This window comes from Centropristis striata, chromosome 1, assembly GCF_030273125.1.
Source record: "Centropristis striata isolate RG_2023a ecotype Rhode Island chromosome 1, C.striata_1.0, whole genome shotgun sequence".
In the NCBI taxonomy this organism is placed as follows: domain Eukaryota; kingdom Metazoa; phylum Chordata; class Actinopteri; order Perciformes; family Serranidae; genus Centropristis; species Centropristis striata.
Genome location: NC_081517.1, coordinates 39,376,605 through 39,401,748, shown reverse-complemented (window position 1 = coordinate 39,401,748; position 25,144 = coordinate 39,376,605). Strand labels below are relative to the sequence as shown.

The 25,144-nt window shown below is 40.2% G+C and overlaps 1 protein-coding gene across 3 annotated transcripts in view; it reads left to right on the top strand.

Moving 5' to 3' along the window:
* The window catches only part of inpp4b (inositol polyphosphate-4-phosphatase type II B), a 180,557-nt gene that overhangs the window by 50,165 nt on the left and 105,248 nt on the right, over positions 1 to 25,144 (top strand). For 2 of the 3 annotated variants that reach the window (XM_059342057.1, XM_059342047.1), the window contains exon 5: positions 12,459 to 12,538. In XM_059342057.1, coding sequence (XP_059198040.1) covers positions 12,459 to 12,538 — 80 coding nt within the window. Of the gene's footprint in view, positions 1 to 8,055; positions 8,372 to 12,458; positions 12,539 to 25,144 lie in introns of those variants that run through there. The other variant, XM_059342066.1, reaches the window with a different exon arrangement.

The following is a 25,144-nucleotide window of genomic DNA, read 5'->3' as shown; positions in this document are numbered from 1 at the left end:
AGCTGGTTCGGAAACTCCTACACAGTCAGCGTGAGTGTACTGCCGGAGCTTTTAAGCTACAGTTTGAGGCTCACCTCTTGCACTATGAATGACATGCACACTCACAACTCACACTGTGGTTTTTCAGTCTTTATCACTGCACCGATGATATCAAAGATAGCTCAAAGCATTCACACAGCCTCACATAAAACACACAGAATACTCATTATTTTCTAATAAACGTTTATGCAATGTAGTATTCATCCATAATGAGGCTAGTGCTAAAGAGCTATCAGTCTATTGGAAAAAAATCGCAGGAAGAACTTTCCACCCCCACAGAGCTTTGACCCCTGTCTGCTTTAACTCAAAATGTATTGCAGTAAAAATCCACACTTCAGTGTTTGACTCCGAGGTATAAATGCTCCCAGGTACAGTGGGTGTGTCCTCGGGGCAGAGCTCAGTGGGTTTCGACGTATATGTTCAGCGAGAATGCAGTGCACCTTAGGATTTGACTGTACAGTGAAGTCATTGAGGAGCAGACTCTCTAGATATTACGGGACATCAATCCCTGTCTGTCTGCCTGTCTAGGCTGTTAACCACCTCTGGGCTGCACCATTGATCTCCGTAATTGTCTCCCACTCTTCAAAGGGAGCTGAGAGTTGGTTTGATCCGAGCTGTTTACTTTCACAGCCCCTATAGCCCTGCTCTCTGAAGAAGAGAGCTATCAACTACTTCAGGCATGAGCTAGCATATTATAGTACTATTACTGTGCGTGTGTTTGTGTTTGGTTGTGTGTGTGAGAGTGTGTGTGTGTGTGTGAGAGAGAGAGAGAGAGAGAGAGAGAGAGAGAGAGTGACAGAGAGAGCGAGAGAGAGACAGAGAGACAGAGAGAGAGAGGCGGAGAGAGAGAGAGAGAGAGAGAGAGAGACAGAGAGAGAGAGAGAGAGAGAGAGAGCAAGAGAGAGAGAGAGAGAGAGAGAGAGAGAGAGAGAGAGAAGAAAGCCAAGTAAAGAAAAGGATCCAGCATAGCCTGTAGCCTTACAGGCCTGGGGGTGAGCTAGCAGCTTCTTGCTGTTACATAAGGGCAGGGAATTGCAACCTGCACGTTCCCTGTTATTTATCCACGGGTATGGAAGAGAACTTACTTCACACAACGCTATGTTGTCTGCTGTGCAGAAAATTACACGTTTCACTCAGCTATTGTTTGTCTCAGAAATGTTGCCCTAATGTCAGGCACCAAAAGCTTCAAACTAATGCTCCAACCAAGATAACAGAGATGATGTGACAAACAGGATGTTGAGCTTAGCGACACGTTTTGTGGGTGATAAGTGATAAAGCATCCTTTCTCCTCTGTGTGCAACTTGTTTCCGTTGCTGTTCCGTTGTATCTCTCTACTTAAACCACAGAGTGAGAGAAGGGGAAGCTTCTGACCACAGCTCTCACCAGTGTCTAGCTGATACTAGCTCACAAGTTGAAGCCATCTCCCAGTGGGATGACACCCACTAGTGTATGCAAAATTGGTGTATTTGGTGCAAAGGGACACATGACACATGAGAGAAGTGAGTTTGGCAAAATAGTTGATCAGTGTCAAATTTATTCCACATGCCTAACAGCCTTACAGGGTCAACTTTTAACCTTTATTAGCATTGACATTTGTATGTAATTTGCTGGAATGTTCTCTGGTTTACATCTCTTGTATGTTGGTAACTTTCTGACCATTAAAAATTAGATCCTGTGAGACGGGTTAGCGGGTGAATTTGACAGAGACAGACAGCATGCATTCATCTGTGTTCGGGCATGTTTTTATTACCTCTTTGGTACTATTTTCCAATACCACATTTCGTAAAGGTCACTAGTGCTGCAATGATTACGTGACTAATCAATTTGTCGTTAATCAGATAATTAACCACCAACTATTTTGATAATCAAGTGAGTTTAGGGTACTCACATTTAGTGAGTACTTTTTCATGCAGAAATTGCTGTTTGCACCATCTAAAATATATAGATATCCTGTTTTCAATGTTTTTATATCATATTAAACTAAACGTTGTTGGATTATTTTTTTAGGACTGATTATGTCAAAACTATAGGCATTTAAAAAGACATCACCTTGGACTTTGAGAAGCTAAGATGAACATTTTTCACTTTTTCAAGACTTTTTTTGTAGACCCAATAAACCTTTTTTTTTTTTAATTATTTTTATTTAGAAATCTTAGTGAATATAGAACACAGTAATTGTGTTCATATATTGAAATTTCCATTTTATCCCCCTTTTTTAACCGACCGTGGGTGGGATAAGGCATAAAAGCCTTATCCCACCCACCACACCCACTATAGACCCAATACTAAATGAATGATTTTGATTGAAGTGATTAATGATAATAATTGATAATGAAAATACACACAGACTCACAAGAGAAAAACAGTACCATCTCTGTGCTGTCGCGGCTGGTAATAAGTAGCTGATAATAAACACACATTGTAAGCCTATTATGATTTGGATCAAATGCTGACAGAGATGGAAAGGGTCTATTAAAATGCAGCTCTATCATAACAACTTTTGCGGTGCTGCAATTTAAATATAGTAGTCAAGTCAATAGATGGGATTCGAATGGGGCTGTACAGGCTTTGGACCTGCTACCAAGTCATGTTTACAGACTGTGAGCGAAAGAGCCTTGATTTTTATCACCTAGTCTGCAGTGGGGTTAGCCGTTAAAGTTTATGGACCAAAGCTGAGAGTGTGGGGGAAGGAATCAGTAGTGTGCTTCCAGTGTACCAAGGGCAGGCTGCATTCACCACAACTTCAGTTTCTCTTTCTTCTACCTGCTGCTTCGTCTGTCTGAATTTCTATGCAATTCTGTGTAATGTCACTCAAGCACACTATTTTGTCCGGTGTCCTGTTGTAGTACTTTGAGGCTTCTGTCAAAAAAAACCATCTGTTTCTTGATTGTTGGCCAGGAACCAAAAGGACTCAGCCAAAAATGTGATTAAGTAAGCCAGAGCAGGGAAAGAGGGAAGGAGAAAACTAATAGAGATGCAGGAAGGGCTTTTAGTTTGGGGGCAAGCATTGACAAGCTGAAGAATGTATGTGAGTGCAGGTATGAACACTTAGCCTGAAACACTGTTTTTCTTGCCTCTCTTTCTGTGACAGAGAATCATAGATACTCAGGAACCTTAAACCATTTTGTGAGAAAGAGGAATATTAAATTGTCTGCCACTCTGCAACGTTACATGGCTCTATAGATCTCTTTGCACGTACCATAACTGCAGGTGAAGGAATGCTAAAAGGAGTTTCCCCCTGTCTCTCAGCAGTCAGCTTTCAGTGAGTATTTACTTTTCAGTCCAGTCTCCTTTGAGTGCTTATGAAGTCTAAGTCAGATGAAAAAATATCTTCTTATTTCCTTTAGTTTTAGTACAGAAAGTGTAATGACAGCCACTGACAGAAAGCTGCTTCTACAATTTCCCTCTACCTCATTCAGTTCACAGTGTTTGGATGATGTGTGATTTTGTTGAGTTGTCTGTGCACATGAATTGTGACATTATCTGATTAAAAAGCAACATTCAGAGTCCCAGAAAATATCATGCTCTGGCATACTGCGGATACACTGTGGTAAAAATAGCACACTAGAGAGACTGGTAAATTCATTCAGTGGAAAGTCTCCAGCCCCTCAAAATATGGAGACTTGATATTCAGTGCAACACTATAAAAAAAAGATGGCATGATAGGCGGGGATAATGATTGACTTTGTTTGTCATTGTAGCCCATATTTCAGCACAGGGAGCTGTATTACTCAAACAGCCGACTAATCAAACTACTAAATGCATTAAGTACTGACAAAACCACTCCAATTGGAACATAATATTAAAATATTGATTCAGTTTTTAATCATAATGCACAGTAATGTATCCCTTGTTGTTGTTCCTTGCAGTCCACTTCATAATATACTTTAGATATGGATTTTTCTTAAACCCTCCATGTGTCCTCATGGTAATTTGCACTTGTCTGACTCCAAAGTGAGATAAGAACTACCACTGAATTATGTGAGCATAGAAGTTAAGTCATGGAAAGCTACGCCAATTAAGAGCCCACTTCCACGATTTTACACTCAATAATCTTTCTTGTGTTGAAACAGATTAAAGTTTAACTTTCTTTTTCATCAAACTCAGACCCAGAAGGTATTCATCTCTCCCAGTTTCAGTTTCATGTTTGCACAACCAGTCACACTTTTTGTTTTGCAGTAGGTGCGTTCGGCGTCTTTGATACATTTCAAAAGTTATTCATGAAACAGACAAAAATAGTACAGACGATTAATAAGGCATGTAATGGCACAAAAACACTAGAAGAACACCTCAAAGTATTTTGTATCTCAGTAGAAATCAGTATTATTACACTCAGATAAGTCTGCCTCACATTACTTTGAGTGCACAAACACGCCGCCTCGGGCACAGCATGAGTACCATAACAGGAAGTACACAGCATAGAGTCTGCAATGCTTTCCCTGCACACTCAGACTGGAACAATTAAAAATCTCTTATCAACCGATTATATTCAATAGACCATTACATAGAGACTCTTAAGCGGAACTATAAGCTATTAGTCCAAGTAGAAGATACATAGCCTTCATTTCTAAAGGTATAATATGCAACATTTTCCTCAAAAACAAGGCATACTGCTGGAACATCTTCGACTGTGTAGCTTTTAGTTTTGAATCTTTCATTGGGGATTTTTTACTGTAAAAAGTACAGCTACAGGTGCATCTCAATAAATTACAATATCGTAGAAAAGTTCATTTATGTCAGTAATTCAATTCTAAAAGTGGGAATAACACATTATATAGATACATTACACACAGAATGAAACATGTCTTCATTTATTTAATTTCTTCTAATTATAATGATTATGGCTTACATTTAATGAAGACCTAAAATTCAGTGTCTCAAAAAATTTGAATATTACAAAAGACCAATTTAAAAAGTATGTTTAATATGTGAATATTGGCCTCTGAAAAGTATGTCCATCTATATGCGCTCAATACTTGGTTGGGACTATTTGACTTGAACTACTGGAAATTGACTTTTCCATGATATTTTAATCTATTGAGATGCACCCGTATATAAGTAAATCCTCTAGCCTCTCTGGCTGCAGTGATGGTGGTGTAGAGATGGCCAAAGCAAAGATACGTAAGACCAGAAAGTGCAGAACAATCAGAGCAGAGTGGGCTTTTTCGGACTGGTCTCCCCTCGAAAATGACCCTTGGATGTCCTTGATTGTCCTCCGCTGCCCTCTAGCAGCTCTACTAAGAATGAATGACGGAGTTTAATTGGCAGAAATTGCACTCTTGGCTGGAGGAAGTGGTGGTGGATGGGTTGAACAAAACGTTCAAGACTTTCACTCAAGAGAAGGGGGTTCATGTCCCATGTAAAAAACAATGGGAACTTCCATGCATCACGTTATTATGTGACTGTCACGTCATGTTACCCTTGTAACTACTTCACTTCCAGCATTTACGTACCTTTATTTACTTTTTAAACTGCCTTACCAGGATGTTTTTTGCCTTTAACCTAGATCAGTGGTTAGCATAAATTCAATGGAACATGTTTTTATTTACAACCATGACAGGTATGTGTATGTCTAATGACGTGGTGCACTATTTTTAGATTCACCTCTCCACTCTGTACCGCAAACCTCAAAACACTCATATGGGTTGTGATGAGTGGTACTGACAAACAAACTATTCTGTTGTTTTGGTTGTGTGACTCAGACAAAGGGTAAATATGGGTGCTGCATATAAGAAATTAAAAAAAAAATTAAAGAGTTTTCATTTAAGATTGCAAACATGTTCTTGTAGAAACCAAAATACTATCATCAACCTGAAAATTGCTATCCTAGCAACATTAAGGCTCATAACAAAAAAAGTATATAGTCTTCTATTGAAGCCGATGCAGTGAAATTCTTTGTGAGAGAGAGCACATCAGTGCTGTTTGGGTGTCCCTTTCATGTAAGCCATTGGTAATGCATTGAAGAAATAGATGGGGAAGGGCAAAAAGGGGGTGAGCTCAGGTCTGACTGCATGTCCGTCTGTCTGCAGACTTTCCTTTTTTTTTCTCTTTTTAACAGATCAAGAGCAGGGGAATGAGGTCAAGGTAGAGAACCATGAAACGAATGAGTCAGGGAAGAATAGGAGGACAATGTCGAGGGTAGACAGCTAAGAATGAGAACATCAGCTCACCCGGGGAAAACACAGCCGCCTGCTTTTGTCTGTGCTTGTCTGGGTTTGGGGGGTGACTGGTTGTCTAAGATCCCCTGTTGCCAGCTGTGTGAAAATCTCAGCTGTCAGTGGCATTTGTTCTATGATCTTTACATGCACTAACACATCCACAGCCTTTATAAGGTCCATGGATAATGTGTGTATGCTCATGCAGTGGCAATAGTGTTCAACTAGCTGTGAGTGCTGGCTTAGAAATGCTACAAAGTAGGAATTAAGAAGTACTCCTTTCCCTTTTACAGCCAAGAGCCTCACACATTTTCTCCGCGGTAGGGAGCTCGTGCTTCCCATGATGAATGTAAGACCAATCCAGTCTCTTATTAGTGTGCTTTTCAGGAACTCACAGTTTGAATGCTCTAAAATATGTCAAACATTTTGAACTTCAAAGTAGGGCATTCACAAATGCCCTTCTTCAGTGTGCATGATTCATATTTTGAACAAGCTTTGATCTCAGGTTTTTCCATGTTATTCAACATTAATTTCAGATCTTGTGAGATTCAAGCAAATTGCAAGCAGATTTTTAGATTGCAAGCACACACAAAAAAAGGTCAAAGGACAGTAAGGTAATCAGTTTTCATGGTAGTTTTGACATTAAACTGAAAATATCTATATTCAATAACTTTGTATCCCACTATCCCACACTTCAGGTACTTAATTTGCTTAATTTATTCTTTTATCACCTTTTATTAGCGCTCCTCTGTAGCATTTCTTGCAAATGGTCTCGCCTGTATCTTTTGGCTCCCCTTGTTCACTTATTCCTACATTACAGATTGTGTGTTCTTACAAATGTTAAGTGTCTAGGGTGGGTGTGCGCGTGCATGTGTGCTTAAATATTTGCACGTGCCTCATTGTGTTTTGCTTGTGTACCTGCTCGGGGTGATAAGGGCCAGTGTTAGAGTGTGTCCTTTGTTCTGCCAGAATTATTCATCCCCCTGTGTCAGCATGGGTAAATTAAACCCCGCTTAATCCGAGGTTCGAGCCCAGATAGTTAAAACCTAAGCTTGGTGTCACTGGTGATGCTGTGTGGGTTTGTTCGTCATTGTCTCCATGTCTCGAAATGGGTGGCTTGATTTTTTTTTTCCTCTCTGTGGCAGCTGCGTTTCTCTGAATGTGTACAGAGTGTTTCAACAACCCTCTTGTGTGATCCTCAAGTATGTCAATGTGTGTTTTGAAGTGTTTGTCTGTATTGAACGCAAACATGCTCTCCTACACATATACCTTGCACCGTGTGGTCGGAATTCATGTTAATTCAAGTAGCCATAACAAGTGTTTCTTTTCCTGTTGGCCGTCTGAGTCACAGGCTGCAACTGAGGTGTGACACACAACTCTGTCTCTGTCTTCCTCTCTCTGTCTCTCTCTTTTTCCGTCTCTCTCTCTCTCTGTTTTTTTTCTCTCTCTGTCTTGCCTCTCACTCTCTCTCTTATATATATTCCTTTCTTATATATTTTTCTACATCTCACTCCTTTTTCTGTGTTGCTATCTGGGTTCTCTACCCCTTAACTGTCTGTCTTCCTTCCTTTCCGTCTCTTCCTCTTCTGTGTTGTTCCACCCTCCTCCTCCCTCTTCCCCCCTCTCCAACTCGGCTTCTTGTATTTGTCGACTCCCTCCCCTCTTGTGGCTCCCTCCTCCTCCTCCTCCTCCTCCTCCTCCTCCTCCTCCTCCTCCTCCTTTCTCTCTCTCTCTCCCCCTTCGCTCTCTCTCTCTCCCTCGCTGGTCTCTCTTACTGTCAAGCCCGCCACAGCAGCAACAGCGGTAACGCCAGTAGCTCTCTCTAGCCAGTTCTCAGTCACAGCGGAGGCTGCAGAGTGTGTGTTTCAAATGTGTGTGTGTATGTTTTACGTGTTTGCATGTTTACAGTGTGTGTATCAGCCAGTGTGCCTGCTGCCCTTTAGAGAGCGAATATAACACATGGAGTTACTCTAACTGACGTCTGGAGGAAGACATGTAGGAAGAAACCGTCCTGGAGCTCATTAAGAGGAAGAAAGAAGACATAACATCTCTTTTCCTCTCTCTCGATTCTTTATTTCAGTCTCTCTCTCTCTTTCTGTCGGGCTCTCCTCATTTCTATAGCTCTTCTTTCACTGTCTCACTGGTTCGCTGCTGCTAGGATTGTATGCAACATAACTGTAAGTGGACTTCCGTGTGTGTGTGTGTGTGTGTGTGTTGATTGTGTGTGTGTGTGTGTGTGTGTGTGTGTGTGTGTGTGTGCTCTCACTCTGTGTCAATTTTAACTCGCTGTGGTCATAATTTGTGCCCGAGTGCACACATTTGCATGCAAGTATAAATGGCATGTCATGACATCTCTAATGACTTAATTAGGCCAATTTGTAGAGCTCTATTTGCAGTGAAGGAGCAGTGTATTCATGTAGACACTACTGACCTCCATGGTATAAATCTGTTCATATTCATAAATGTTTGCCAGATGTGTTTTATTCAGCGAGTGCCAAAACTGTCACCGCTGCCATTTATATAAAATGTCATTTGTTGGTGTAGCATGTGAATGAATGTCCTCTCCTCCAGGTATTCTCTGCAGTCAGTGTGTGTATGTGTGAGAGACTGATAGGGAGAGAGGGAATGATTGAGAGAGAGTTAGTGTGTGTGTATGTGTGTGTGTCACTCTGTCACCCAAGGCGTGGGGAAAATCAATAGATCTACAGCTTGAGTTGGACCGTTTACCTCTGTCAAGGGATGGACAGGCTATGGTCTTCACAGGTCCTCAGACAAGTGCTTGGACTGCCTGTAGACGTGCACTATGTCAGCTCTTACATGCTCCTGCACAAGTGTCTTTCATTTTTCAGTGTATCGTTGATCTTTTTTGTGTGTGTACGTGTTCTCAAGAGCATTTTAGATATTTATCTCTGAGCTCGTGTGAAATGTCTTTGCTGGAGGTTTTTTTTGATAACAAGTGAAGGAGACCATAGATCAAAAGTTTCAAGCTTGCAACCGGCATGGCCAATAGAAGCAGTCAAAGGAATGAGCAAGAGCAGGCGAAAAAAGATATATAGAAAAAAGAGAGAGCCGGAGCATGTGAGAAGGGACCAGAGCAAGACCATCATAATCAATCCTCCATGATCCTGGAAGAGCATCATTTGTCTTCTTTTCTCACTCCACTCCTCCTCTTGCCCCTATCTTTCTCTCATTTTCTGTGGTACAGCCACTTTGATCTCGCGTAAGAGGACGGTCTCCAGAGCTTCATTACTTTTAAAGCCTTCATCGTGAGGGGCCATAAAAAGATGCTAAGGAATGGATTTCTAAGACCATTTACCAGACGTTCTGTACCGGCTTGCGAGTAATGGCTACATAGGGATATAATGTTCCTCCACGGTGTATAATGGCCTTCTGTGCCTTGTGCTCTGGGTTATCAGGGCAAACTGGGATTGGCTATGATACGTCATTGCTGAAAAATGTGACGTTGTGCATATCAAGTAATACCCACTGGGGATCCTAGCTCTGTTTAATTCAATAAGAACATGGCACTATGCTTCAGAAACCTGAAACTGAATATGATGAATTTGAGCTGTGTGTCTTTCTTGGTAAATCTTAACTGCTTTTTAAACCTTTCACTGTCTTTTCACATTGTGTATTGTTGGGTTTTTTTTGCTTAGCACTGTTGACTGACCTTGTTTTTTGGTCTCTTCCTCTTTCTGTGTGTGCACGCATGCGTGCAAAGTCTCTGTGTTTGCCTACTTGTGAGTGGGCCAGGGCAGGAGAATGTGTTCGGGGCAGTGTTTTGCTTTATGCATATGGGGATTCATGCGGGGTAGCAGGAAAATGCTCACAGAGGAAATGATTGAGAGAAAAGGTCAGTAGACAGGATGCCCTTTTTTTTAAAACTCTGATACTGGGGACTGCGGGGAGACCAAGAAAATGGCAGTGGAAGGAAGAGAGTGAATGTGAAGCCAAACAATAGAAGAAAGAGCACGTGAGGCTAACTTACTCAAAACACCAGCTCATAATATTTTCACTCTGAAACAGTAGCTAATCTCATAAATACAAAAATCAGTGAGTCATGCCTGGGATGACCTTATAATGCAACAGTCATGTGACCTGTGAGCTTTGCTGTGTTCAGGCCTACTCTCATCAGTCATGCCCTCTTTACCACAGTTGCCATATAACCCTACTGGTCTTCCGTGATATCACACTGTTATATGTCCTCTGTGGGGCTTTTTATTTTATTTTACAGTATTTCAAGGTCAAGATGGACTGATCATTTTTCCCTGCTCCTTATATCTCAATAGTGCTCTCAAAAGAAGTCATTAAAGTCATTTTTATGTAAGGTGACATGAGGTCAGGGACTGCTGTGTCACTGTAAAATGTGGTTCCTTCTGCTACTTAATAAATGTAACTGATACTGAAGAGTCACTGAATTGTATAATGACAAACTGTATTTCATGTGAATTTGTCTCGTAATCATTAGACCTGAAAGGATTAGCCGATTACTCGATAGGCTGTTAGTGAACTGTTAACAATTTTTACAATCAAATAATAATAAGTCATTTAAGTAAATGTTCTAAACTTTCTCAGACTTAAGCTTATCAAATAAGATTTCACCTTTTAATTTTGGTCATGTATGATAGCAAGCTGAATATATTTGGGTTTGGACTGATACTCTGCTAACTATACTCTATGCTCACGTCTCTAGGCTCTCTATGGTCTCACATAAAGTTTTCTACAGGAAAAATTAAAGCATATCAGTGCATACAGACTTCAACGGAAGCTGAAATGAAAACAATAATCCAGACAGTGCTTTGTTTAGCAATAACCTAGCAAAAATAGTTATTTCATTTTCTATGAGCCTACCAATTATTACAAGACTGGGGATGTTGCTGCACACAAATTTTTAGAAAGTTTTATAACTTCTTTTTACTTTATTTGGTTTGTATAAATGCTGCCATTCATGAACTCTGCTCTCCAAAGAGCTATTCAATAGATAATGTTTTCTTTCTCATAGAGGGCCTTGGGGCGCGAGCATGATATCCAATTTATATTGGTTTTGGTTGAAATATTTCTTAAAGACACCTTGTTGAGTTCTGGGAAGTTACAATTGAAATGTTTGCTATTTTCAGACATTTTATAGACAAAACTTTGGATCAATTAAGTAACAGTAATGAAAAATTATTGCTGTGCTGCAGCCCGAGTCCAGACTGTTGGGTCAGATACTGATCCGACACATCAAATCGGTGCATATTTTGCACTCCGTTCTGTATGAGGAGAGCAAAAATGTATCGAGTATGTGGAAGCTTTCTGGTGCTTGCTTACAATGACTAAAACTAATTTGCATGCATTTCAACAACAGACACAATCCTGTTTTCATCTTCAGAGGCGAGGTGCAGCCTTTGACAGCTATCTAAAGCAACAGACAGGGGCAAGACACAAATTGGCTTGTTTTGTATTGTCACTTCAGTGTTCGCAGAACCGCCGCTGACACTATTGTTAAAGCGTAAAAATAAATAAAAAAAAACTTGAAATTAGTGGATGAAAAGTCTATAAATGATAGTGTAACATCTCAGTACCTCAGAGAGAAGAGTGTGAACAGACTGTGAATATTTTTAATTAACATCTCCCCCCGTATGATGTAATATGTGGAGTCACCTCTGTACCTGTTGTTAATTACCTACTCTGTGTTTTAGCTGTGTTCGGAGCGGCCCATGTCCTTGGCGCAGTCTTAGCCCTCCCTTCCTGCAGCATAAGCTAGCATGTTAATGGTGTTACTTACATTTGCAGGACTTTTCTGTATGTGTGTGTGAGGTATGTGCATGCATCTGGGCATTCCTGTGAGGGTGTGTGTGTGCGTGTGTGTTTTCTACGAATGTAGATCATCTCTCTTCGTTATTGATGGGCCCGTCCCCTACCTCTCTCCCCATGACCCAGTTCTCGCTTGCTGACACCCCCTGTTCACATCACGCCTGCAGCAAACATGTGTTGTCAGAACAGTGAAAAAGGGGAGAAAAAGGGTGAAAGAGAGACAGAAAAGGAGAGTAGATTGTGTGTTCCTGCACCACATATCAACAAGATCTCTTATTTTTTTGGCTAGATCACAGGGGTCAAAGTAAACTCTGACACTGTCTGACACCTACCTGTTTCTAACACACCCACAATACAATGAGAAGGAAAGATGTATTCAGTTGTCTATTTTTATTTTATTTGATAGCTGCAATACTTTGCCTCGTGTTAACGGTCTATTTTTCTTTTCTTCTCTGTCTGGTTCTACAGAGCAGCTTCCTGGGCAGCGCCACATTTTCAGTAGGTGATCTGCTGAGGGCTAAAGATGAACGACTGACCTTGAGTCTCAGGTAAGTGCATGCTTCTGTCATACTCTGTTCATCGCTCTCTGTGCTCCTCCAGGCTAAATAAAACTCAGACTTCGGAGTCCAAAGATTATGCTTCTTCACACAAGAACTGACAGACCAGCTTAAACATCAAACTGTGATGAGTTGGAGGAAGAAAATCTGCTCACAGATGTTGCAACAGCAGCTTCAGGAATGTTGCAGTAGCTGCCAAAGTTGTTTGTATCAGAGATGTTGTGTTAGCGTGCGGGAATACACTACTCTGATCTGCTTTTTTTGGGTGTTTTTTGTGGTAAATGGAGGAGGGAGCAAGTGTGATTTCTGAGTGGTGTTAAAAATGAATGAAAGGAAAATGAATGCATGTGTGTGATGAAAGGTGGGCGAAACATTTAATTTTATTTTTCAAGGACATTTTAATCATTTTGGCATTCAAATTAAGTCATAGACTGATCATAGAGTGATAAATAAATAAACATTTTGAATGTCTGCATGGCCATATGCTGTATAAAGGTGCCCTCTGCTCTTAGTCATTCAAGCTTTAGTATGAAGAAAAAAAGAAGGTAAAGTTAAGACAAAGACAGAAATATAGGGGCTGTTTGTCTTCCAGAGTACACATAGTCCCAAACAACAGATAAGCCTAGCTCCTGAAAATGATTAATGGTGTGTTCGTCTTATGAGGTGCTTGACGTGATTGCTAAGAAGTATGATTCAGTTCTATAAATAAATGGCTACCAAGGCTTGACAAGCGTGAAATGGTGTGTTGCTGGTAGGGTTGGTGAGAGGACTGACTGTCAACACGATGCCAAGTGCGATACATGCATTGGTTGAAAATTGTTTTGTGATCATTACTTTTATTAGCGCCACTTTGGAAAAAGAGGAGACTACTCTGTCCTTTCGTGTGTAAATTGTGGGTTCTTTGTGTGCATTTTCACTGTAAATTGAGCTAAAAGTGTTGGTTTGGGTGAGAATGTGAAGTCATTTCGTGTCTGGGAAGTAGTGCAAGGTTCAATGAACTCAAGTCAATAACTTTGTAGCCTTTTCAGTGGTAATTTATTCATTTTCAGCTCAGTGTTCTAACATTTTTAAATGTTTTACTCATGTTTGTTTGTGTTATGGTTCTTTTAACTATGCACCTTATGCAGTGGCACTCTTAATTTTGTTGTATAGTTGATTATATAATGACAATAAAGACTATTAGATTTTTAATTTGATTTGAAGCAAATTTCCAGCTCTGAAGCAGGAAACCAGTGTGTCCCCACTTAAACCAAAAGTTGTTATTTTAACTTGCGTATGTCTGGCAGTATTTATTTTAAGACAAACTTTCTTATCCTAAGCCTAACCATGTGGTTGTTTTTCCTTAACCAAGTAGTTATGTTGCCTAAACCTACGGCAAACAATTGGGTATGAGGATGTGCTCTGATTAAAGTAACGCTGCGGGGGTCATACTAGAGCACGGGTCTCCAAGGCTGCGTTCAAACTGCCAGCCAAAATCCGATTTTTATCCCATCCAGATTGGAACTGGATGGCTCTTTTGAAGTCTGAACAGTCATAAATCACATGAAATCCGATTTTTGCAAACCGGATCGAAACCACCTTCGGGAGGTAGTTTCAAATCTCATTTGGACAGATGCGTCTAAGTCTGAACCGCTCCGATCGGTTTTGACTGTCCGTGACGTCACTCTACGCGGCACGCGTAGCGCCGGCAGCGCGGAGACGAGGTGTCCACCAGCAGCCGCGTCCGACTCATGCCGACCCGACGGGGGCGTCCATCCGCCCGGTTTCTCCCCTGGTGCATCTGAGATGTTCTGCACCTCTACTGGACAGTGATAAGGCCAATATACTGAGGTGACCTGCCTCCATCATGTTTGTTGTTGTTGTTCTTGTCGCCGTCGCAATTATATGACGTCTGACGCCGTTACTATGGCAACCTGTCAGATCAGTCAATAATGTGGCCCAGTCTGAACAGAGCCATATCCGATTTGGACACTTGCTAAAAACAGTGTGGACAGTCAGCCCTAGAGGTCGGATTTGAGTAGGAATCCGATTTGAATCAGATTTGCCTGCAGTCTGAACGCAGCCCAATAGATCTGGTGTGGCTGCAGGTTTTTGTTCCAGCCAAGCAAGAACACACCTGACTCAGCTCATTCAATCACCTTCACTCAGCTGATTTGTTGTGAAGGCAGTTCAGGTGATTGAATGAGTTGAGTCAGGTGTGCAGGCCACATGGCAATTTCATGGATCTCTTTGACACCCCTCTATTAGAGGGTAGGAACAAACAACATGTGGTTGAATGATTTGGAGAACTTGTTGCTATTAATTCAGCTGCTGTTCACTGGTCTGCTGCATTTTAAGCTGACTCATAAAGTATTTCTCAATTAAGTGTCACTCAACACTGCAATCTAACATATATTTCATCAGAGTGCAGGTATAAATAGTCTCGGTCTCTTCTGTTTGTATCAAACAGAATTCTCTTTTTTCCTTCTTGTGTCTGAAAATATTCCCCTTTGGCAATCTTTTTTCCCCCTCCCTTTTTTCCTATTCCCTTCCGTGGGGCTTTTCATTTCCTGTAGGTGATTCCATTTCACTAGGTATAATTGTATCTCGCACGATTGACTGTATGAGCTGCTCTGTGTGTTTGTACAGTCATGTGTTTGCATGCACGCTTTCATGCAGGTGTTAGTCTTTTGCCGCTGAACAGCAGAGACCTGTCATTTTACTCGCCTGTAGTCCCACTACTGTTGTGTTTCTGCCTCATTTTGTTGTTTTGTAGTATTTTATTTATTCCTGAGGATAACATGAAGTTCTCCCATGATACTTACAACGCTGCTGCACAATGCTTTTTAATAACAGGGAGAAGAAACAGATTTTTTTTTAAATGTCAACAGAGGTTACAATGCTATCTTCATCACTATTACTACAGCTCTCTCCACCTACACATACTAAAGGCTACATGTTCTGTAACATTCTTTTAGTTATTCCCAATGTGGGGGTCTCAACTTCCCAAAGGGGATCTCACAGAAATCGGAAGGTTGCGGAACAACAGACTGTAGGAAAATAGAAAAAAAAAACAATTTCTTCCACAAAAAGCATATTGATTTTTTTCAAACTTTGCTTCACTCTTTGCTTTTTTCATTGTTAATAAATGGTTCATTTGAACTCTTCAGGCCTGTGAATTATTCAACTAAAACAATGGGGAAAACAACATCTTCAGGCAGCCAGTGATGAGCAAGTTTTTGAGGGTCATAATCTTAAAAAAAGGTTGGGGACCCCTGCCCTAGGGGTTATTAAAAATAAAAAAAACATGTAAGAACATAACAAAAGCACATTACTTTGTAGTACAATGATCTGATACTGTTTAACAACACAAGGTTATTCAAGCATGATCGTTTAAAACCCGTACTGTGCTAAATAATGCCAGGTGCCATATTTAAAATCTTCTCTACACAAACAAACAATATTATCATGGCCTGAAGAGCTGCTGCTGGTGCGGCGCCGGAGCTCCAATGTGTTACACTGCAGTGTCAGTGATGCATTCGTAACACATACAGACACACTAAGGAAACTGTTGTTGATCCGTTATGCTGTTTACTTGTTGGTTCACTCGTGAGAAAAAATGTCAAAGATGAGCATCTTTTCATGAGCATGTATGATTCATTGTGGTGTGTTTGACCTGTAGATGAGCCTGTGATTCACAGTTCAAATTAGTTCTGCTGGCCAAACCGCTCCGATGCTGCGGCGCTGACATGGACAGGAATGCAATTTATTCTGCCCGTTAAGGAACAGATGCCTTCTCTTAATACAATGTTCTAATCCCCACCCAGTTAGTTGTTGCAGAAAGACAGTTAATTTGAGTTTACTCCGCTCAGCAGAGGGAAAGTGGGACTTCTTTTATCTGCACAAGTCAAGGATTGATTCCCTTCAGTGAATCTCAAAACCAATATGACTTTGACTAACTTCAACTCTTCACAAGCTCTAGATTTACATTGCTGCTGAGCATATGTAGAGAGGAAATTGGTATTTGACCAGCGCCAGTGTGTGTATGTGACTTTTGCTTTTAGTTTGGCCCTTCAGTAAAAAATCAGCCTGCTACAGGGCTGTCCACCTCAAAGCTCATTCCTTATTCCCATGAATCCTTTCTGCATTTCAGCTCCTCTCTCAGGTCTCACGCTCACTTTCATGTGCGGCTGGTTGGCATGTTAGTCACGGATTGTTTTTGTTTCCTGTAAGGCACGACCGGTTTGATTTGGGTCACTTTTTTTTCTGACAGTGTCGCGTTGAGTGAGTGGGAGTGGTGGATTCATGGACCCTTGTGAGTGCTTGTGAAGATCTGTCTCTTTTGTTGGCACCATAAGCCACTGAAGCAATGATGAGAAAATCTTTCCTTCCTGCAGCTCTCACACGACCAAAAAGAACACCAAGGCGCTCACTCTCCCCGGCATACAAACAGAGGCAGCACACACACACATCTATATACAACACACACACACACACACACACACACACACACACACACAAACTACAGGCTAGCTGGAGAATTGAGTTGTTTCTTTGAAGTCTGGACCTTATATTAATCAAAGAGCAGAAAACTGATTTAAAGGGAATTATTGATGCTTTGTTTGGTCAGCACACAGAGTCAGCTCAGGTTGGCCTGATAATAATTCAGTAGTCCACCTGCAAAATCACTAAAGCTGCATGTTGAATGTCTTATTTACATGCCGAAGTCTCTTTGAATTTCTTAGTGAAGATGGGGATGAATTTAAACAAAATTGAAAGTCTGAAGAGAAGATAAATACTCAACACTGAAGTGATCAAACAAAATTATTTAGCAGCAAGGTCATTGTGTCATCTGAGGTCCGGTTTTAGATTTATTCATTTATCTTTAAAGATACACAATCTCAGAGTTTTCTTGCCTCTAGGTAGGTCTCTGAGAACTTTTAGAAGTGTGGTTGTGAACTGGTTGTAACATGAGAGCGGCATCATGTTAAGCATTCTATACCGGTCTCTAAAAACACAATGTTGTGCTGAACGTATAAAAACAAAATACAATGTTTTGCCAGTTTATTTTATATGCATATCCAATTGAATATAGTGCAGAGACAAGATATTTAATGTCCCATCTGATACAGCTGCATCTCAATAAATTATAATATCATGGAAAAGTTTATTTATATCAGTTATTCAATTCAATTTAAGAAGTGGAATAGCACATTATATAGATCTATTACACACAGATTGAAACATTTCATGTCTTAATTTATTTATTTGAATTATAATGATTTTGGTTTACATTTAATGAAGACCTAAAATGCAGTGTCTCAAAAAAAAATTATATTACAAAAGACCAATTTTAAAAAACTATGTTTAATATGGAAATGTTGGCCTCTGAAAAGTATGTCCATCTATGTGCACTCAATACTTGGTTGGGGCTATTTGACTTGAACTACTGGAAATTGACTTTTCCATGATATTCTAATTTATTGAGATGCACCTGTACATTTCTTTTCTTTTTCAAAATATAGTCCCTGAATTTTGAATATGATGCATTCTGTTTTTGTTTGCATTTTGAGCAATATCTGTTTCTTGGCACCAGGGTTGTATGTTCAGGTGTTTATTTTTTCATGTAGTTATTTGATTAAACAAAAAAGGGGGAGGGATATCTGTGATTGACTCATGATTGGTTGAGCAGTTGTATGGGTGGGACCTCAATACTTTGGCTCCACTCTGATCACTACTACCCAGACTAGTTATCCGTATCTGTTGAACAAAATCCATACCATGCCTCATTTTTTTTTGCTCTGATGTGGGAACCACTGACACCTGGGAAAAATATTTGTGTCTTTAGCTACTAAATGCTCCACTTTTTTCACCAGCTCGTCGCTACAGTATCTGTGTCCTTGTGACCTTTTTGCTGCTGGGAACAAGATTGAAATGAAAATGAAAACGGTGGTAATGAACAGAATCAGTATATAGTTACAAAACCAAAGCAATGAACTTAAAGTTGCTAAAATGTAAAGCATAGCTGAGAGGGTGTGATATAATATGTGAGGCTGCCACTACAACACACATTATCATCTTACCTAGGATAAATTAAAAGAAAAATGATTAGATTTTTTTTTTTCTTTTTTTCATTTTATTAATTCTTCTTTTCGAACCAAAAAAAAATAAACAACATAGACTACAACAGCGTAGGCTGGATGCATATACATATTCATACACATACTCACATAGGCACCATTAAACAGATGTACATAAACATATAAACATTTACACACATACAGTATATAAAGCCCTATACATACACATGCATCTGCCCCGTTTAAGTAATAAGATAGAAATAAGAACCAGTTAACTTAATATTCACGAAGCATTTCCTTATATCATTTCTTTAACCTCAGCCCTGTGATGGTGTTTTGATAAATAAATACAAAGTCTTTATATCTGTAATCATGGTTAACCCTCTTCTACACCCAATGTGCCGTCACATGCTGCAGCATGCTGCCTTTGCCCTGGTACCTGCACAGAGCTTGCAGTAAATCTCTCTATGGTTGTGTGTTATATAGACTTGGACTCCTTGCCTTATTCCCTTGTGGCCATTACTCACACAGAATGAAGGAGCTACTGTCCCTCAAAAATGCTCCTATATCTTGCCTGAGTGATCTATCACACAGCCATACTAAGTCAGAAGTGTTTATTTACAACGCAATAACTAATCATGATCATAATTGGTTTCTTAATTGTCTTCTGATCACAAATATAGATGCATTCAGTACATAATCTGTCCTATTTACTGTAGCTTCATTCTGAATAATGGTTGTATTTGTATTTGAGAATATATTCATTGATAGCAAAGTAACAAGTGATTTAAATGGCTTGCTGTTTATCTTTGGTTTATTCATGAATTGTCATTTGTTCTTGATTTTGTTGCATTTTCTTTCAAACTCGAGCGAGAAACCATTTGCATACATTTGCAAGTTTTCATCCTGCCTCTGTGCAAGCTCTGTAGACATTTTTCTTTTTACTGAATAACTTGAGAAGAGCTGTACCTGCTTCCACCTCCGGTGTAGAGTTTGGCTTGCTTTGCAGGCACGCACATTTCTAAATCTAGCATGGTTTAAATGGGGACCCGGGACGAGCAACACAACCACTGTGCTACACGAGCTGGAAGGATGTCAGCGCTGCAGAGGTCTCTCAATAATGCATGTTATGTATACACACGGGAGGAAAGATTATTATCTCCAAAAAGGGGGTGAGCCTCCTTCACCCCACCACAGAAGAAAATAGTGTTGTCTAAATGGGACAATGTGAAATGTGCATACAGTTTATACAGAGGCGTACACAGGTTCACATAAAGAATAAGCAGTATAAGCATGTGATTGCTAAATTAGTAACACACTCTCCAGTTTTCATATTGCTATTTCAGCCCTGCTGAAAGCTTTGCGTTCATTCTCTTGCCCTCTCAGTCTCTCAAGCTGTAGTTCCCTTTTGCTCTTCTTGTTATCTCTAAAACTTTATACACTCAGTAGGAGAGGCACTCCATGACCCAGTTCTACAGCACAGTTTGAGATTTGATTTTGATATGAATTTGTATGCTTGTGTTAGTGTGCGTGCATGCACGTGTGTGCATCAGAGGTTTACCAAGGCAAGACTGCATTATCTCAGACCAGTGGCTCTGCTTTCTGGCTTCATGGCTTATTCATCCATTCCCATTGGATAGAGCTTCTCTTTGCTGTCCCACCAGTAACAGTTTAGCCTGCTATCATGATAATACCATTTTACCACCCCAGAGCCCTCACTATCGCCCTGTCCCAATTCTCACACTTACCCAGAGAAAGCCCACTCTCCCTTACACTGTATCCCCTGTGACTGATTCTTATCTGCACCTGACCTAAAAGCCTAAAGATCAACTATCTGATACAGTTATACTCAAAAAAAGTGGCGTGTGTGTGTGTGTGTGTGTGTGTGTGTGTGTGGGTTTGTGGGTTTGTGTGTACTTCTAAACTCTGCCAAGGGAGACATTTTTTCAGTGTGGGTTGTTTGTGTGTTTGTTTGTCTGTCATCAGGATTACAGAGAAAAATTCTGGCCCGATTTATATGAAACTGTTTGGAAGAGTGAAACACGGGCCAGGGAAGAATCCATTAAATTTTGGAGCAGATCCAAATCATTGGGCTGCTAAACAGATTATTTTTCCTTTTCATTAACATTGCAAGATAGGACATAGAGGACTGCATTGGGATTGGGATCCCGCGGGACAATACATTTTCCATGGTTTTAACTTTGGTGCAGGTCAGAGCCACAGATGTATAAAAAAACAGGATTAAAAAACAGTCCAGCTCTCCAAGTGCCTTTAAAGTATTTGTCATATTGTGGGAATATCTTTTCATCAAGCAGCAACCTCCGGGCCTGAAAAGTGAAGCCAATGCTGAAGTGCCTTAAACCTGCATTCTTTCTAATGGCCAGCAGGGGGCGACTTCACTGGTTGCAAAAAGAAGACAGATTGTATTAAAGTCAATAAGAAAATCATCCAACTTTTGATTTATTACATCAGTAAACATTATTTTATAATGAATAATAATGATTCAAAACAGCATGATGTTTATTTTTATTATAACACTTTATTAACAGACGATAAAGCAGGGTATGATTAGGGAGGTCTACCTGGTGATCGACAGGTTGCTACCACGTCACACTGTGTTTTGGTCTTCAAACTTTGACCAATTCAGTGTGTTTTCAGTTCATTAAAGTTAACTGTAGGTTTTTAGTCCATTGAAAAAGTTTTGTTCAGTTTATGGTTTGACTATACCAGCTCAGTTGGTAGAGTTGGTTGGCCCCCAACCGAAGGGTTGGTGGTTCGATCCCTGACCGTCGCAGCCTACATGTCGAAGTATCCTTGAGCAAGATACTGAACCCCAAATTTCTCCCGATGCTGCGTTCATCGGTGTGTGAATGAATTCCCAATGGTGGCAGGTGGGACCGTTTAGGGTAGCCTCTGCCACCAGTTTGAATGTGTGTGTGAATGGGTGAATGAGCGCAGTCTGTAGTTGGTGAATGAGTGCTTTGAGTGGTCGCAAAGCGACTAGAAAATCGATATATAAGTGCAGGTCCATTTACCATTTTAGGTCCATTTAATATTCAGTGTAAAACAAATAACAAATGCCCCTTGCTAAACAAGCTAGCCAGCACTAAGTATACCTGATTATTTGCGTCCTTTCGGCTTCTGATTTGTTCTACGCATGCACTGATTGCAAAAAAAACAATATGGCGACGTCCAAAGTGCCCAACTCAAGACTTCCAAACAGGAGTCCTCAAACAAAGTGACCTAACAAACACAACGTCCATAACTTTTATACAGTCTATGCTCAGTCACATTATGGGGACTTCTCCCCTTTTTGGGGATAATTAACTAGTCCCTACATGGTAATTTTTTTTTTTCGGTTGAGGTTAGGGTAAAGGGGTTAGGCATGTGGTGGTTATGGCAACAGTCACAACAACAGCATTTATGTGCATTTGATTGGGAAATCCTTCAGGAGAATTCTCCGTTAATGATCTCCATAATGTAAACGGCATGACACAAAAATGCCAAGCAGTAATTAAATAACTTTTGTGTGTATATGTCCGCATGTGTGCCAAAGCGGTCTTGCTAATTACACTTCTCTGTGGAGTGATTCTTCTTTCCTCCCTTGTGACGGTCACACACACACACACATATGTCACCATTTTTCACTGTGTTTTCATTAGCTGCTCAGTTTAAAGCGTGGGGATATGTTGTCTGGGAAAAATGAATTGAAATGAAATGAGGAGGATAATTATTAAACATATAAATACGTTCCATTTATCCATGTACGTAGCAGTGAATAGAGCAACATATGTACTGGAGCACTTAGAGGAGACTAAAGGACACTTAAGGCCATAGCATTTTAGTGTATGGCTGCTGGGAAATGTTTTATCTGTAGTTTGCACATTGAGAGACCTCTCGGAAGCTAGTTCTTGTGTATGTGTGTGAGAGGAATCATCGAATAAAATGCATTTAATGCAGGTGAAATGGGTTTAGACTCACACCACCTTGCATGTACACAAGCACCCACACAAGGATAGCCCATGCACGCACACACACACACACACACACACACACAAACGCATACACATATTACAGAGTTGCTTTGCATGCAGTATATATGGTAATTCTAACACACACAACCACACACGCCACATATGCATGTAAAAGAGGGGGAAAAGGCTCTCAGGTGGGTTGAAATAAATGCACATATGGCCTCCTCATTTTTCCTCCTTCAATACTAAAAATGCTTCTTTTCCGCACAGTTCTTCTGCATAATCTGTGAGATCCCCCAGGCATCGGGGCTCATGGGCAGAATATGAAAATAACTCGGCCAGTGCTGCACCATGGCATCAAAACGGGAGGAAAAAAGCAATATTACATTGACAAGCTGCATTAATTACCTGCCATGACTAATTACAATTACAGTGAACCCCAAGCATTGTATAGTGCCGTTAACCTAACGTCCATATTAAACAAGGTAAGATGTATTGGTCCGGGTCAATCATTCATCAGGTGCTTCCTATAGCTCTCTTTGCAACATAACACATATAGGTCGAAGGGATGGGAAAATGAGATGTGTTAGGAGCCAAAGATGAGGGAGAGAGATTTAATAAATCTGGCCAGACGTGGAGCTGAGGCATGCTAGGGGCATGGCTCATGCCAAGTCCTTGTCTAAGTGATGAGAGGATGATAATGAGGACAAAATGGAGGGAGGAAGAGGGAAAAGAGAGTAGGTGTATAAATTCCCATCTCACAGGTTTCTGTTTGTTTTTTTATGCCATCCTCTATTTTTGCTCTGAGATTAAATTGTTGTGTGCCATCATTCAAGTGCCCCGCTGGGACGATGTAACAGAGAGCAAAGCAATCTTTCCTTTTGCTCCAGCTCTAATATGTGCACCAGAGAAGGTGAGGTCATGCATAATATCCTGTGTGCCTTGCTGTTTAATATCAACCTCAATAATGCAATGCAGTGTCCATTTGTAGGCACATAATGGCTTTAAATAGTCTAATGGCTGTGTTTCTTCCAGGGTGCATTGTGCAGCGATGTGCTGCTGCTTCTTTATTTCCTTCTAAACCTAATTAATTAGGTGGTATAAACTGCAGGACACTCACAATATAAAATCACACACATTGCACACATTTCATCAGTTTAAAAAAAAATCTGAAAACCAGACATCCTACTGTGCACGCAGCTGCCTGTACATAAACACAAGCTCTCTCCCTGTGATGTTGCACATCACAATCATCAATTTATCTCATCCCTGTGAAGTTTAGATCTGCAGATCATTTTAATTTTTTATGTCTTTTCTCTTTGGGGTTGGACATTATATTGCTGCCTACCAATAATAAGAAAAGAAGCTTGAGAAGCATTACGATGCTTAAAAGAAGCATGAGGATAAAAATATAGATACTACATAATACCAACTGTGTGGGTGAACCCACCTTAGGTAAGGTTTTTATACGTCTAGTTTTAATTAAATGCCGCCTTTTTTGTTGAACTTTTGAAATTAATTCTACGTTTATGTTGGGAACTTTAAATAAGAAGGAGATGTAGCCAATCTATTAATCTATTTAAACCCATTTTTAGCACAAGCTTCATTCCACACATCTGCAATGCATTTCTGTGAAACTGCGTTTGGGTTGAAAGACTTGTGTTGCCACTAACAGAAGGTTAATTCTCATTTTGTCACCGTATTTGTTTTGGTGTCTGATTCCACTAACCTTGGGGAATCTGTAGAGTCACCAGCTCATTGCTGTTTTGAGCATCTCAACAAGAATAACTTGCTCCTTGGACTTGTTTGTACAATCATGCGTGCTACATATCCACTGTGACATGCGTCCTCTATTAGCATAACAACAAGCTCATGTTGACTCATAATGTTGATACTATTTGCAATAAACTAAGAGTTAGGCTGCTGGGGCATGCTGCTCACCTGCATTTACATAAACGGTCACTCAGGTTCTGGTCACTCAGTGTGTGTGTGTGTGTGTGTGTTCTTGTAATTCCTACATAGTGGGGACCGGAATTTTTAACCAACGGAGTGAGGACATTTAGGCCGGTTAAAGGCTTTTTTGAGATTTCAGACTTTGTTTTAAGGGTTAAGGTTACATGATGATGATAATTATCCTTCGTTTTCATCTTTGTCAACTTTTTTCATACATAATGAAGATGGATAAGGCAAAGGAAATAAAGGCAAAATTTACTGTGAACTCTTTTAATCTCCCACCCAACAAATACCCCATTACAAAAAAACTAAAACTAACAAAAAAAAATTCACAACAAAATTAAAACTAAAACTAATGAAAAATCCAAAACTATTATAACCTTGGTAGTGAGGTCCTCACAAAGATAGAAGTGCAAGAATGTGTGTGTGTTTGTGTGTGTGTGGGTGTGTGTGAGTGAGTGTGTGTGCATGTGCAAAAGGAGTCAGTATGTGTGCATAAATGTGTATTTCATAACATGAACATACACACACAGCACAAACACACACACCACAGGGGCTGGTTGATGTGTGGCCTAAATCCTCCATTAAAAAGCCTTCATGTTTTTGTAATG